Genomic DNA, 13,923 nt, shown 5'->3' on the forward strand with positions numbered 1-13,923 from the left:
AGCAGACTTCCTATTGGTTTTCCATCGATTTTCTGTCACCGTTACCCTCTCCAGTCCTCAGCAGTGATTATTTTGGCTGTATGTGGATTCTGGAACTGGTCCCCCCACAGTACAGCTTCTGAAGCCAGAATGATTTGGATCACTAGCAAGACTGTCAAAGCCCATTCCTCATGATAAAGGGGCAGCTTCTTGTTGGTTCAGTGTTCTGATGTTTTTGGATCTCCAGTAAGTGGAATTAGCATGTCAGTAGCACTTGATGAGCAGCAGTTTTGAAATCTTGACGCTCCTGACCTGCCCAGCCGCTTAATCCAACACTGCAGATTTTACCTCTTGTTCTTTCACAGCCGAGGCCATGAGCAGTCACGAAAGCCACGAGTTCACAGCGGTCAGCCCGGCTATGAAGAATGAGTTCATTGGCCAGAAAACCAACAAAGTGGTGGATTTCTGTGACCACTCCTGCTCGGACATTGGAAACATGTTTAAAGAGCTGAATGGACTAAGGGTTCTTGTCAGCACTCTGGCTGATGGACTAGTTAAAGTGGTAGGTACACAGAAGTAGACTTTTATTAAATACAATGCATGTCACCCCATGTATACAGGGGAACACATGTACACACCTCACCCTGTGTACATGGGGAACACACAGGGAAATACCCCACATTGTGGATATGGAGAAGCACGAGTACACAAGTATACACTTCACACTGTGTACATGAGAGCATAGGTACACAGGGACATACTTCAGATGGTGTATTTATGGGGAAACCAAGGGATATAACTCATCCTGTGTATGTGGAAAAACAAAAATATAACTCACACTGTCTGTACAAGGGAAAATAGGAATATACTTCACAGTATGTGCACAAGGGAACACAAGTGGAGAGGAATGGACCACGTATTAGGAATAAAGGGAAACAAGGGAATGTACTTCACACTGTGTACACGGGCAAACATAAATACACAGAAATACTATATAGCTCACACTGTCTGTCTAGCTGAACACGGCTACACAGGAATGTACCTCTCATTATGTATACAGGGGAACATGGGAATATACTTCACACTGTGTACACAGGTAAATGCAGGTACACAAATATATTTCTTACTGTGCACAACATCCCATGCACAATCAACTTGCAGGCCATGACATAGAGACTTGGGCTAGATTAGTATTTCTGACTCTGTTTTCAGGCTATTGTAATTATACATGTTATGTGTGACTTGTGTTGTGTGTGACTGTTGCTATTGTAATTATACATGTTATGTGTGACTTGTGTGTGACTGTTGCTATTGTAATCATACATGTTATGTGTGACTTGTGTGTGACTGTTGCTATTGTAATTATACATGTTATGTGTGACTTGTGTGTGACTGTTGCTATTGTAATTATACATGTTATGTGTGACTTGTGCTGTGCGTGCCTGTTGGTGTTGTGTTTTGTATCTTGGCCCCAGAAGAACCAAGTTTTTTCTGTGTTTCGGTTGGCTGTATTCCTGGATATGGTTACAAGGGGAACATGAAAGGGGAAAGTATGTAAAGTAGGGCATGTTTCTCAGTGTCTGGGTGTAAAATACAGATGAAGCAGTAACCTTCCTGCCCTGGCCAATGTTATTTTTCTCGCAGACAGAAGAAAACGTGATAATTCGGGACATCCTGGAGGAGTCGCTGAAGAAGGTGCGTCCAGGGCAATGTTGGCACAGTGGGCGGCTCTTTGACAACAATGAAGAGTGGACGGTGGACAGCTGTACAAAATGTACATGCCAGGTGAGCTGGGTTCCCTTTGGGCACACCAGGCAGTGCCAGCAGTTGGCATGTCGCTAAGTGGCCAGCTGGTGAATTGCACAGGTCTGTTTCTTAAAATGAAGGCACAAAATTTTCTTAAGGTTCCGGAAGAAGCACAGAGTTTGGAGACGGGAAGTAATCCCTCTCCAGAATATATGTTTCTGCTAAATACTTCTCAGTATTTATGTGAAATTACTGCAGGTGTGCTTTGACCCTTGGGACAATCTGTGTTAAAGAAACAACAAGGACACTGTTCTTAGGGTCACAGGAATCAGGCCCTTCAGCCCAGCTTGTCTGTGCTGACCATATTGACTTTCTTAAGTCAGTCCCGTTTACCTGCGTTTGGACCAAGTTCTCAGTATGGATTCAGGAGGACCCCCTCCAGCCAGACTGCATTAGAGTCGGATTTTAGATGAAGCTAGGTGAACAGAAGGAGGACAGAAGGGGAGCGTGAGGCTGTTTTTATTTTAATTTATTTAGAGAAACAGCATGGTAACAGGCCCCTTCAATGAGGCTGGCTGCTCAATTCCAGTCATGTGACCAACTAACCTACAAACCCGCACGTCTTTGGCCTGTGGGAGGAAACCCACGCGGCCACGGAGGAAGCGTACGTGTTCCTGACAGGCAGTGGGGGGGATTGAATCTGGGCTGCCGGTGATGTAATGACGTTATGCCACTGTCTTGTCCCATCAGCAGGAGCAGCAACCGAAGCTAATTGGGCTGAAATGCCAGTTCTGTTGAGCAACCAGGGTCACTGATAATAATCAGACACAGCCACTTCACCCCCAGCCCAAGGTTTGCTCCACGCACTCCCCTGCTCAACGGTAACTGCGTCCGTCTGAGTGCACGGCTCAGCTCCTTGGAGCTGGGGAGCCTGGAACTGGAAGACATGGTGGAGAGGCAGTGTCATTCACCCTCAGCCAGCTTCCAGGCTGCAAGAGAACCACTGTGAATAATGACTTTTAAAATCCGATTTGTAACAGATGTATTTGCAGTCTGTGAATAGTTTTGGTCCTCAGTGGATCCATTCCCACGAGCCTGGCAGAAGGATAAGCTACCTGAACGTGTCTTTAATTATTTCAGGGGTGGAGCTCCAAATGAATTAAAGACTTCTCCCTGATTCACTGGCACGAATTTTTCCCTCAGCTGACATCCGTACAACAGCTCGTAGCTTATTAACCTTTATGGGAGTTTGCGGCACACCAGCTGCCCACGGAGTCTACCTGCAGTAACATACTGGCTGTTTAAGTGTTTTGGGTCATGCCAAGGCCAGCAAGCACCATGTAATTCAAGGGTTATCTCATTGCTCCCTGAGGATTGTTCCTCTCTGCTCACCACTCCCACATCCGCTCCTCTTCTGGGCCGTGGCGAGAAGCCCGAAGTGAGAGCAATCTGCATTCTGCTGTATCTCGATTTGAGGAGAATGTCCTCTGGCCATGGAAGTAATCAACAGAGGCTGTGGCAAGCCCACACTGCTTTCAAGCAATGCAGGAGGAGACTCTGCTGCTTCTGATCCTTGTCACTGCTTATTGAAAGACTTATAGAATCATAGAGCCCTACAGCTTAGAAACAGGCCTTTCAGCCCATCTAGTCCATGCCGAACTGTTATTCTGCATTGTCCTATCTAGACCATAGCCTTCCTTGTAATTATCCAAATCAAATTCCTCTGATTGCAGCTTGTGCCACCCTCTGAGTCCTTACATTAATCCCACTTCCCGCTCCAGCAAACACATCCTCAATAACTAGTTACCTTGTGAAAATTACTGATGAACTGAATTCTGCTTTGGAGGAGCCCATAAACAAACTTCTCTCGTTGTGAATGAGGGAGGTACGCATTATCCAGGATCTGGTTTACAGCATGGTACCAGGTCCTTCGGTCCAGTGGGCACACCTGTCCCCCATTGCACTCTTGACCTACTAATCCATGCATCTTTAGAATGTGCGGGGAATTGGAGCACCCGGACAAAACCAAAGCAGTCACAGGGAGAACCTAATAACTTCTTACACAGTGGTGGAATTGAACACGGGTTGCTGGGGTGTAACTGAACACGGGTTGCTGGGGTGGAATTGAACACGGGTTGCTGGGGTGGAATTGAATACGGGTTGCTGGGGTGGAATTGAACACGGGTTGCTGGGGTGGAATTGAACACGGGTTGCTGGGGTGGAATTGAACACGGGTTGCTGGGGTGGAATTGAACACGGGCTGCTGGGGTGTAACTGAACACAGGTTGCTGGTGTGGAATTGAATGCGGTTTACTGATCATGAAATTGAACACGGTTTGCTGGAGTGGAATTAAAGATGGATTGCTGATGATGGAATTCAACATAGGTTGCTGACGGTGGAATTGTACACGGGTTGATGACGGTGGAATTGAACACGGGTTGCTGGGGTGCAATTGAGCACAGGTTTCTGACAGTGGAATTGAACATGGGTTACTGACAGTGACAGTGACAGTTACTGACAGTGTTGACAGTGGAATAAAACACCGGTTTTTGGGCAGGACTTGAACATGGGTTGCTGACCGTGGAATTGAACTGGGGTCACTGGGGTGGCATTAAACATGAGCTGCTGATGGTGGAATTGAACTGGGGTCACTGTGGTGGCATTAAACATGGGTTGCTGACAGTGGAATTGTACAAGAGTTACTGGAGTGGAATTGTACACAGGTTGTTGGGTTGGAATTTTGAGGAAGGGTTGCTAACCGTAGAATTGGACATGGCTCGCTGACTGTGGAGTCAATGGCGTATCTAAGGTTTGGCAAGTGCCCTGGGCGCCACTTGAAGTGTGGCACCACTAAGCAGTTTCTACTAAAGTCAGACAAGCCAACCTCAGATAGTAAAAAAAGAATTTTCTTCAGATGTATGATCTGCCTTTGATTATCATTGGTGGTGGAGGCAGATATGATAGGGACTTTTAAGAGGCTTTTAGATAGGTACATGGAGCTTAGTAAAATTGAGGGCTATAGGTAAGCCTAGTAATTTCTAAGGTAGAGACATGTTCAGCACGACTTTGTGGGCCAAAAGACCTGTATTGTACTGTAGGCTTTCTGTGTTTCTATGTATGATCTGTCATTGATTATCATGGGTGAGGAGCACTAGGGTGGACTTATTTCAGAGCATTGTGTAAAAAGACCATGAAACGTTTCTTCACAAAGAGGAAGGAAAGTGGAGCTGAAGGACGGAAGGGATGGAAGTTGGAGGTGGAGGAAGCGAAGAAGTCGAGCAATTTCTTCATGCCTTCTTTGAAAAGCCTGGAACAAGTAATTCAACATGGAGTTGCCTGCACCTGCTACAAATTTGTTAGAATCCAAAGGTGGATCAGATACAAATGTGTCACAAGCCGAGGAGGAAGTCAAGTCAGTTAAATCCGAGTGTGACGAGATTAAGAGTGAGGCTGCCACAGAGAACGTGGACATGACAGGAGGGGAAGACGATGGTGGTGGTGGTGATGTTGAGTTTATTGGCGAGATTTTACCTGACAAGATTGAACCTGACGACACTGAACCTAGTGAACTGGATGGTGTCAAACAGCTCGAACTGTAATACCAGAAGTGATTAAACAGCATGACATTGAACTTCTGAAGTTCAACAAGGACACTGGAAAAGCAATTTTGCCTGACGTGTTGAGAACAGAAATAATAAAGCTGGGTTCTAAGTATTTCCAGAACAGTGAGGGGACTTTCTTACCAACAAATAACCGCTCAATGAACAAAACTTGGTTCAAGAGGAAATTGGGAAATGGTCGTGGTGAGGAAGTGACTCGCTCATGGCTGGTCTATTCCCCTTCTTAAAATGCCTGCATTTTGTATCTGTTGTCTTCTCTATTTCCAGTCAGACCATCAATCCACATTGGAGCAGGAAAGTGGATTCAACCAGTGGAAAGCACCTGACAGGATTAGTGTTCATGAAAATGCCAAGAATCATCGGGAATGCTTCACACAGTGGGAAGAAAGGGAAAAAAAATTTAGCTGGAAACGGAGGAGTTATTGACGCGGTATTTCAGTCACAGATTGATAAGGAAAAGCAGATATCTTGACGAGAATCCTTCATGGCATAAATTACTTGCGACTCAGAACCTGGCTTTGGGAGGACACGGAGACACTTCAGCTAGACGATGACTCCAATGTGGGAAATTTCCTTGGCTTACCGAAACTACTTTTGACCCTGTCATAAAAGAGCATCTCATTCATTTGGAAAGTCATCCTGGATCCACGTCTCATCTTTCTCCGGGTGTTCAGAACAAATTCATCCACATGATGGCATCCCCTGTTCACCAGAGATTACTGAGAAACATTCATAAAGCCAAGTACTACGGTCTCATGTTCGACTCGACTCCTGATCAGGCACACCGTGAGCAGATGTCAGAAGTAGTGAGGTATGTGGAAGCTGATTTTGAGAGGAAAACAGTCCGTCTTAGAGAGTCCTTCCTTGGTTTTATCCAGATAAACATAGAACATAGAACATAAAATAGTACAGCACAGTACAGACCCTTCGGCCCACAATGCTGTGCCAACCCTTAAACCCTACCTCCCATATAACCCCCCACCTTAAATTCCTCCATATACCTGTCCAGTAGTCTCTTAAACTTCACTAGTGTGTCTGCCTCCACCACAGACTCAGGCAGTGCATTCCATGCACCAACCACTGAGTAAAAAACCTTCCTCTAATAACCCCCTTGCTTCCCACCCCTTACCTTACAGATCAGTGGTGCCCTGGAGAAGAGGCGCTGGCTGTCCACTCTATATATTCCTCTTAATATGTTGTATACCTCTATCATGTCTCCTCTCATCCTCCTTCTCTCCAGAGAATAAAGCCCTAGCTCCCTTAATCTCTGATCATAATCCATACTCTCTAAACCAGGCAGCATCCTGGTAAATCCCCTCTGTACCCTTTCCAATGCTTCCACATCCTTCCTATAATGAGGCGACCAGAACTGGACACAGTACTCCAAGTGTGGCCTAACCCGAGTTTTATAGAGCTGCATCATTACATCACAACTCTTAAACTCTATCCCTCGACTTATGAAAGCTAACACCCCATAAGCTTTCTAAACTACCCTATCTACCCGTGAGGCAACTTTCAGGGATCTGTGCACATGTACCCCCAGATCCCTCTGCTCCTCCACACTCCCAAGTATCCTGCTATTTACTTTGTACTCTGCCTTGGAGTTTGTCCTTCCAAAGTGTACCACCTCACACTTCTCCTGGTTGAACTCCATCTGCCACTTCTCAGCCCACTTCCGCATCCTATCAATGTCTCTCTGCAATCTTTGACAATCCTCTACACAATCCACAACACCACCAACCTTTGTGTTGTCTGCAAACTTGCCAACCCACCCTTCTATCCCCACACCCAGGTCGTAATAAAAATCATGAAAAGTAGAGGTCCCAGAACCGATCCCTGTGGGACACCACTAGTCACAACCCTCCAATCTGAATGTACACCCTCCACCATGACCCTCCGCTTTTTGCAGGCAAGCCAATTCTGAATCCACCTGGCCAAACTTCCCTGGATCCCATGCCTTCTGACTTTCTGAATAAGTTTACCTGAATAAGCCAGAAAGAGCTTGGTTGAAGACACCTTGAAACAGCTAGAGACAGATGAAATGGAGCTACAATATTGTCGGTCACAGTGCTATGACAACGCTGCTGTGATGGCTAGACACAGAAGTGGTGTTCATCAAAGAGTAAGTGAGAAAAACAACCTGGCAATGTTTGTGAATTGCAACAATCAGTCACTCGGTGGGTGTACATGCAGCCAAGCAGGATACAATGATCTTCACGTTTTTTGGAACCATCGAAGCTCTCTACGTGTTTTTCTCTCGTCCAACACACCGCTGGGAAAAACTCAAAAAAGCCGTGCCTGTGGTTGTTAAGTCAGAGTCCGAAACCAGGTGGAGTGCAAGGACAGAAGCAGTGAAGCCCGTCAACAAGTACCTTGAGGAGATACTTCAAGTTCTCCAGGACACGATAGACAATGAAACCAAGAGCAGTGAAACAAGAAGTGACACAAGGCAGCTGTACAACCGCATGTTGAGTTACGATTTTCTGATTTTGCTAGGATTTTGGAACAAAGTACTCATTCGCATTGACTGTATTCAAAAGAGGCTGCAGGATCCTAGCATGAACTTCCACGATGCTGCCCAGGATTTGAAAGCCCTCCGAGATCATTTTTATGATGAAAGAGAAGGAGTCGGTCTCGTCAAGAATGGAATACTGAAGTCGAAAGATGTCAGAGACAAAAGAAACGAATGGCTGATGAGAACTCGAGAGACACTGGGTTAACAGCTAAGGAGGAAATGGAAAGAGTCATGAAGGGAACACTCGACCGTCTTCACAGAGAAATGGACGAAAGGTTCGCTCGTTTGCATGACACTGACGCCAAGTTTGGTTTCCTTCTCGATGTCGAGGGACTGAGTTATGGCGCCAACAGTAATGACCTAAAAAAGTGTGAAAATGTGGGTGAATTGTACAACTCTGATGTTGATGGACAGCAGCTACATGAAGAAATTTTGGATTGCAGAATGTCGCTATCAAGGCGGGTCAACATGAAAATAAAAAGACCTGAAGAGCTTCTTGAATTTATTGTTCAGTATGGAGGTGAGGGCGTCTTCCTCAGTCTTTGCATTGCTATTCAGATTATGCTAACCATCGCAGTTTCCATCGCCAGCTGTGAGAGATCATTCAACAAGTTAAAACTAATACTTTCGTATTTGAGATCCTCCATGGTCAAGGCAGACTCTGTGATCTTGTCCTGCTGAAAGTAGAAAGAGAAGAAACTGAAAAAACTGACTTTGATCACATCATAGACCAATTTGCATCAGTGAAAGCAAGGAAGGTGCAGTTATAATTTTCATGTAGTGCCATAATTTGTTAATTAAAAGATTAATGAGCTTGACTTGTATTTTTAAGCTGATAGTATGGTAAAGTTATCTAAAAGATGGGTGTCAGATGATTGGACAGGGATGCAATTTCAGTGCTTGCCATAGGCGCTATTTTCTGTAGATATGCTTCTGTGTGGAATTGAACGCAGGTTGCAGACGGTGGAATTGAACACGGGTTGCTGGAGTGGAATTGAACGCGGGTTGTTGATGGTGGAATTGAACTCAGGTTACAGAAGAGGAATTGAACATGAGTTGCTGACAGTGGAATTGAACATGGTTTGCTGACGGTGGAATTGAACACTGGTTGATGATGATGGAATTGAACACGGGTTGCTGACGGTAGAATTGAACACGGGTTGCTGACGGTGGAATTGAACATGGGTTGCTTACGGTGTAATTTAAGACAAGTTGCTGGTGTTGAATTGAACATGGTTTTTTGACCGTATAATATGCATAACCATATAACAATTACAGAACGGAAACAGTCCATCTTGGCCCTTCTACTCCATGCCAAAAGCTTAATAACACTTAGCCCCAATGACCTGCACTCAGCTGATAACCCTCCAGTCTTTTCCTGTCCACATACCTATCCAAATTTTTTTTTAAAATGACAATTTAATTGAACACGAGTTCTGGTGGAATCGAACAAGGGTTGCTGATGGTGGAATCCAACACAAGATGCTGACAGTGGAATTGAACACGAGATGCTGACAATGGAATTGAACACGGGTTGCTGACCGTGGAATTGAACACGGGTTGCTGACGATGGAATTCAACACGTGTTGCTGACGCGGGAATTGAACACGGGTTGCTGACCGTGGAATTGAACACGGGTTGCTGACGATGGAATTCAACACGGGTTGCTGACGGTGGAATTGAACACGGGTTGCTGACGGTGGAATTGAACACTGGTTGCCGACGGTGGAATTGAACACTGGTTGCTGACGGTGGAATTGAACATGAGTTGCTGACGGTGGAATTGAACGGGTTGCAGACAGTGGAACTGAATATGGGTTGATGACGGTGGAATTGAACACGGGTTGCTGACGGTGGAATTGAACACGGGTTGCTGACGATGGAATTGAACACGGGTTGCTGACGGTGGAATTGAACATGGGTTGCTGACGGTGGAATTGAACACGGGTTGCTGACAGTGGAATTGAACACGGGTTGCTGACAGTGGAATTGAACATGGGTTGCTAATGGTATAATTGAAGACAAGTTGCTGGTGTTGAATTGAACATGGTTTTTTGAACATGTAATATACATAACCATATAACAATTACAGAACGGAAACAGGCCATATTGGCCCTTCTAGTCCATGCTGAACGCTTAATATCACTTAGTCCCATTGACCTGCACTCAGCCCATAACCCTCCATTCCTTTCCTGTCCACATACCTATCGAATTTTTTTTTTTTAAATGACAATCTAATTGAACACGAGTTGTGGTGGAATTGATCACGGGTTGTTGACGGTGGAATTGAACACGGGTTGCTGACGATGGAATTGAACACGGGTTGATGCTGGTGGAATCGAACACGAGTTGCGGAGGGTGACATTGAACAAGAGTTGCTGATGGTGGAATTTAATACTGTTAGTTGATGTTGGATTTGAAAACGGTTTGCTGTTGGAATTAACCACAGGCTTGTCACGGTGAAATTGAATGCGGGTTGCTGACAGTGGAATTCAAAACTGGTTGCTGACAGTGGAATTGAAAATGGGTTGCTGACGGTGGAAATGAACGCGGGTTGCTGACGGTGGAATTGAACATGGGTTGCTGACGGTGGAATTTAACACAGATTGTTGAGGTGAAATTGAACACGGTTTATGACAGTTTCATTGAACACGAGGTGCTGACGGTGCAATTGAACAGGTTGTTCGGATGGAATTGAACAACGGTTGCTGGCGATGTAATTAAACACGGGTTGCTGATGGTAGATTTGAATACGGTTTGCTGTTGTTGGAATTGAACACAGGTTGGTGACGGTGGAATTGAACACAGTTTGCAGAAGGTGTAATTGAATACGGTTTGCTGTTGAAAACAGGTTGGTAACAGTGGAATGACGGTGACGGTGGAATGATGGTGGAATGGAACGCAAGTTGTAGGGATGGAATTGAACACGAGCTGCGGACGGTGGCATTGAACATGGGTTGCTGATGGTGGAATTTAACACGAGTTGGTGATGTTGGATTTGAATACGGTTTGCTGTTGGAATTAAACACAGGCTTGTGACGGTGAAATTGAATGCGGGTTGCTGACGATGGAATTGAACACGGTTTGATGACGATGGAATTGAACACGAGGTTCTTGACGGTGGAATTGAACACGGGTTGCTGACAGTGGAATTGAACACGGGTTGCTGACGATGGAATTGAACACGGGTTGCTGACGGTGGAATTAAACACGGGTTGTTGACGGTGAAATTGAACACGGGTTGTTGACGGTGGAATTGAACACGGGTTGATGACGGTGGAATTGAACGCGGGTTGATGACGATGGAATTGAACACGGTTGCTGACAGTGGAATTAAACAAGGGTTGTTGAGGTGAAATTGAACACGGGTTGCTGACGATGCAATTGAACCCGGGTTGATGACGGTGGAAATTAACACATGTTGTTGGGGTGAAATTGAACACGGTTTATGACAGTGTCATTGATCACAGGGTTCCTGATGGTGGAATTGAACACAGGTTGATGACGGTGGAATTGAACAGGTTGTTCTGATGGAATTGAATACGGCTTGCTGATGATGGAATTGAACACGGGTTGATGACGGTGGAAATTAACACAGGTTGTTGGGGTGAAATTGAACATGGTTTATGACAGTGTCATTGATCACAGGGTTCCTGATGGTGGAATTGAACACAGGTTGATGACGGTGGAATTGAACAGGTTGTTCTGATGGAATTGAATACGGCTTGCTGATGATGGAATTGAACACGGGTTGATGACGGTGGAAATTAACACGGGTTGTTGGGGTGAAATTGAACACGGTTTGCTAACGGTGTAATAGAACATGGGTTGCTGATGGTGGATTTGCATACAGTTTGCTGTTGTTTGAATTGAACACAGGTTGCTGATGGTGGATTTGAACACGGGTTGCTGATGGTAGATTTGAATAACACAGGTTGGTGATGGTGGAATTGAACATGGGTTGCTAACGGTGTAATTGAGGACAAGTTGCTGGTGTTGAATTGAACATGGGTTTTTGTCCACGTATTATACATAACCATATAACAATTACAGAACTGAAGCAGGCCATCTTGACCCTTCTAGTCCGTGCAGAAAGCTGAATATCACTTAGTCCCTTCGACCTATACTCAGCCCATAACCCTCCATTCCATTCCTGTCCACACACCTATCCAAATTTTTTTTTTAATGACAATTTAATTGGACACCAGTTGTGGTGGAATGGAACATTGGTTGTTGACGATGGAATTGAACATGGGTTGTTGGGATGGAATTGAACACGGGTTGCTGACGGTGGAATTGAACATGGGTTGATGATGATGGAATTGAACATGGGTTGCTGCCAGTGGAATTGAACACGGGTTGATGACGGTGGAATTGAACACGGGTTGCTGATGATGGATTTGAACACGGGTTGATGACGGTGGAATTGAACACGGGTTGATGACGGTGGAATTGAACACGGGTTGCTGACGATGGATTTGAACACGGGTTGATGACGGTGGAATTGAACACGGGTTGATGACGGTGGAATTGAACACGGGTTGCTGACGGTGGAATTGAACACAAGGTGCTGACAATGGAATTGAACACGGGTTGCTGACGATAGAATTGAACACGGGTTGATGACGGTGGAATTGAACACGGGTTGCTGACGATGGATTTGAACACGGGTTGATGACGGTGGAATTGAACACGGGTTGATGACGGTGGAATTGAACACGGGTTGCTGACGGTGGAATTGAACACAAGGTGCTGACAATGGAATTGAACACGGGTTGCTGACGATAGAATTGAACACGGGTTGATGACGGTGGAATTGAACACGGGTTGCTGGCAGTGGAATTGAACAGGGGTTGTTGGGGTGGAATTGAACAAAGGATGTTGGGGTTGAATTGAACAGGGGTTGCTGACAGTGGAATTGAACAGGGGTTGCTGACGGTGGAATTGAACAGGGGTTGCTGACAGTGGAATTGAACAGGGGTTGTTGACGGTGGAATTGAACACGGGTTGTTGACGGTAGAATTGAACACGGTTTGATGACGATGGAATTGAACACCGGTTGCTGATGATGGAATTGAACATGGGTTGATGACGGTGGAATTGAACACAGGTTGCTGCCAGTGGAATTGAACACGGGTTGATGATGGTGGAATCGAACACGAGTTGCGGACGGTGACATTGAACAAGGGTTGCTGATGGTGGAATTTAATACTGTTAGTTGATGTTGGATTTGAAAATGGTTTGCTGTTGGAATTAAACACCGGCTTGTGATGGTGAAATTGAACGCGGGTTGCTGACAGTGGAATTGAACATGGGTTGCTGACGGTGGAAATGAACGCGGGTTGCTGACGGTGGAATTCAAAACTGATTGCTGGAGTGGAATTGGACACGGTTTGCTGATGGTTGAATTGAAAATGGGTTGCTGACAGTGGAATTGAACATGGGTTGCTGAAGGTGGAAATGAACGCGGGTTGCTGATGGTGGAATTGAACACGGGTTGTTGACGGTGGAATTGAACAGGGGTTGATGACGATGGAATTGAACAAGAGTTGCTGACAGTGGAATTGAACACCGCTTGCTGATGATGGAATTGAACACGGGTTGATGACGGTGGAATTGAACACGGGTTGATGACGGTGGAATTGAACACGGGTTGCTGACGATGGAATTGAACACGGGTTGATGCTGGTGGAATTGAACACGAGTTGCGGACGGTGGCATTGAACAAGGGTTGCTGATGGTGGAATTTAATACTGTTAGTTGATGTTAATTTGAAAACGGTTTGCTGTTGGAATTAAACACAGGCTTGTGACGGTGAAATTGAACGCGGGTTGCTAACGGTGGAAATTAACACAGGTTGTTGAGGTGTAATTGAACACGGTTTATGACAGTTTCATTGAACACGAATTGCTTATGGTGCAATTGAACATAGGTTGCTGGGATGGAATTGAACAACGGTTGCTGGCGATGTAATTAAACACGGGTTGCTGATGGTAGATTTGAATACGGTTTGCTGTTGTTGGAATTGAACACAGGTTGGTGACGGTGGAATTGAACACAGT

General features: G+C 45.4%; 1 protein-coding gene across 3 annotated transcripts in view; it reads left to right on the plus strand.

The window, feature by feature from the left end:
• LOC132403297 (thrombospondin-2-like) overlaps nucleotides 1-13,923 on the plus strand; it is a 271,139-nt gene that overhangs the window by 54,293 nt on the left and 202,923 nt on the right. For all 3 annotated transcript variants that reach the window (XM_059986753.1, XM_059986752.1, XM_059986754.1), the window contains exons 5-6: nucleotides 345-541; nucleotides 1,624-1,764. In XM_059986753.1, coding sequence (XP_059842736.1) covers nucleotides 345-541; nucleotides 1,624-1,764 — 338 coding nt within the window. The remainder of the gene's footprint in view (nucleotides 1-344; nucleotides 542-1,623; nucleotides 1,765-13,923) is intronic.

The sequence above is a fragment of the Hypanus sabinus genome, chromosome 12 (assembly GCF_030144855.1).
Source record: "Hypanus sabinus isolate sHypSab1 chromosome 12, sHypSab1.hap1, whole genome shotgun sequence".
NCBI lineage: Eukaryota > Metazoa > Chordata > Chondrichthyes > Myliobatiformes > Dasyatidae > Hypanus > Hypanus sabinus.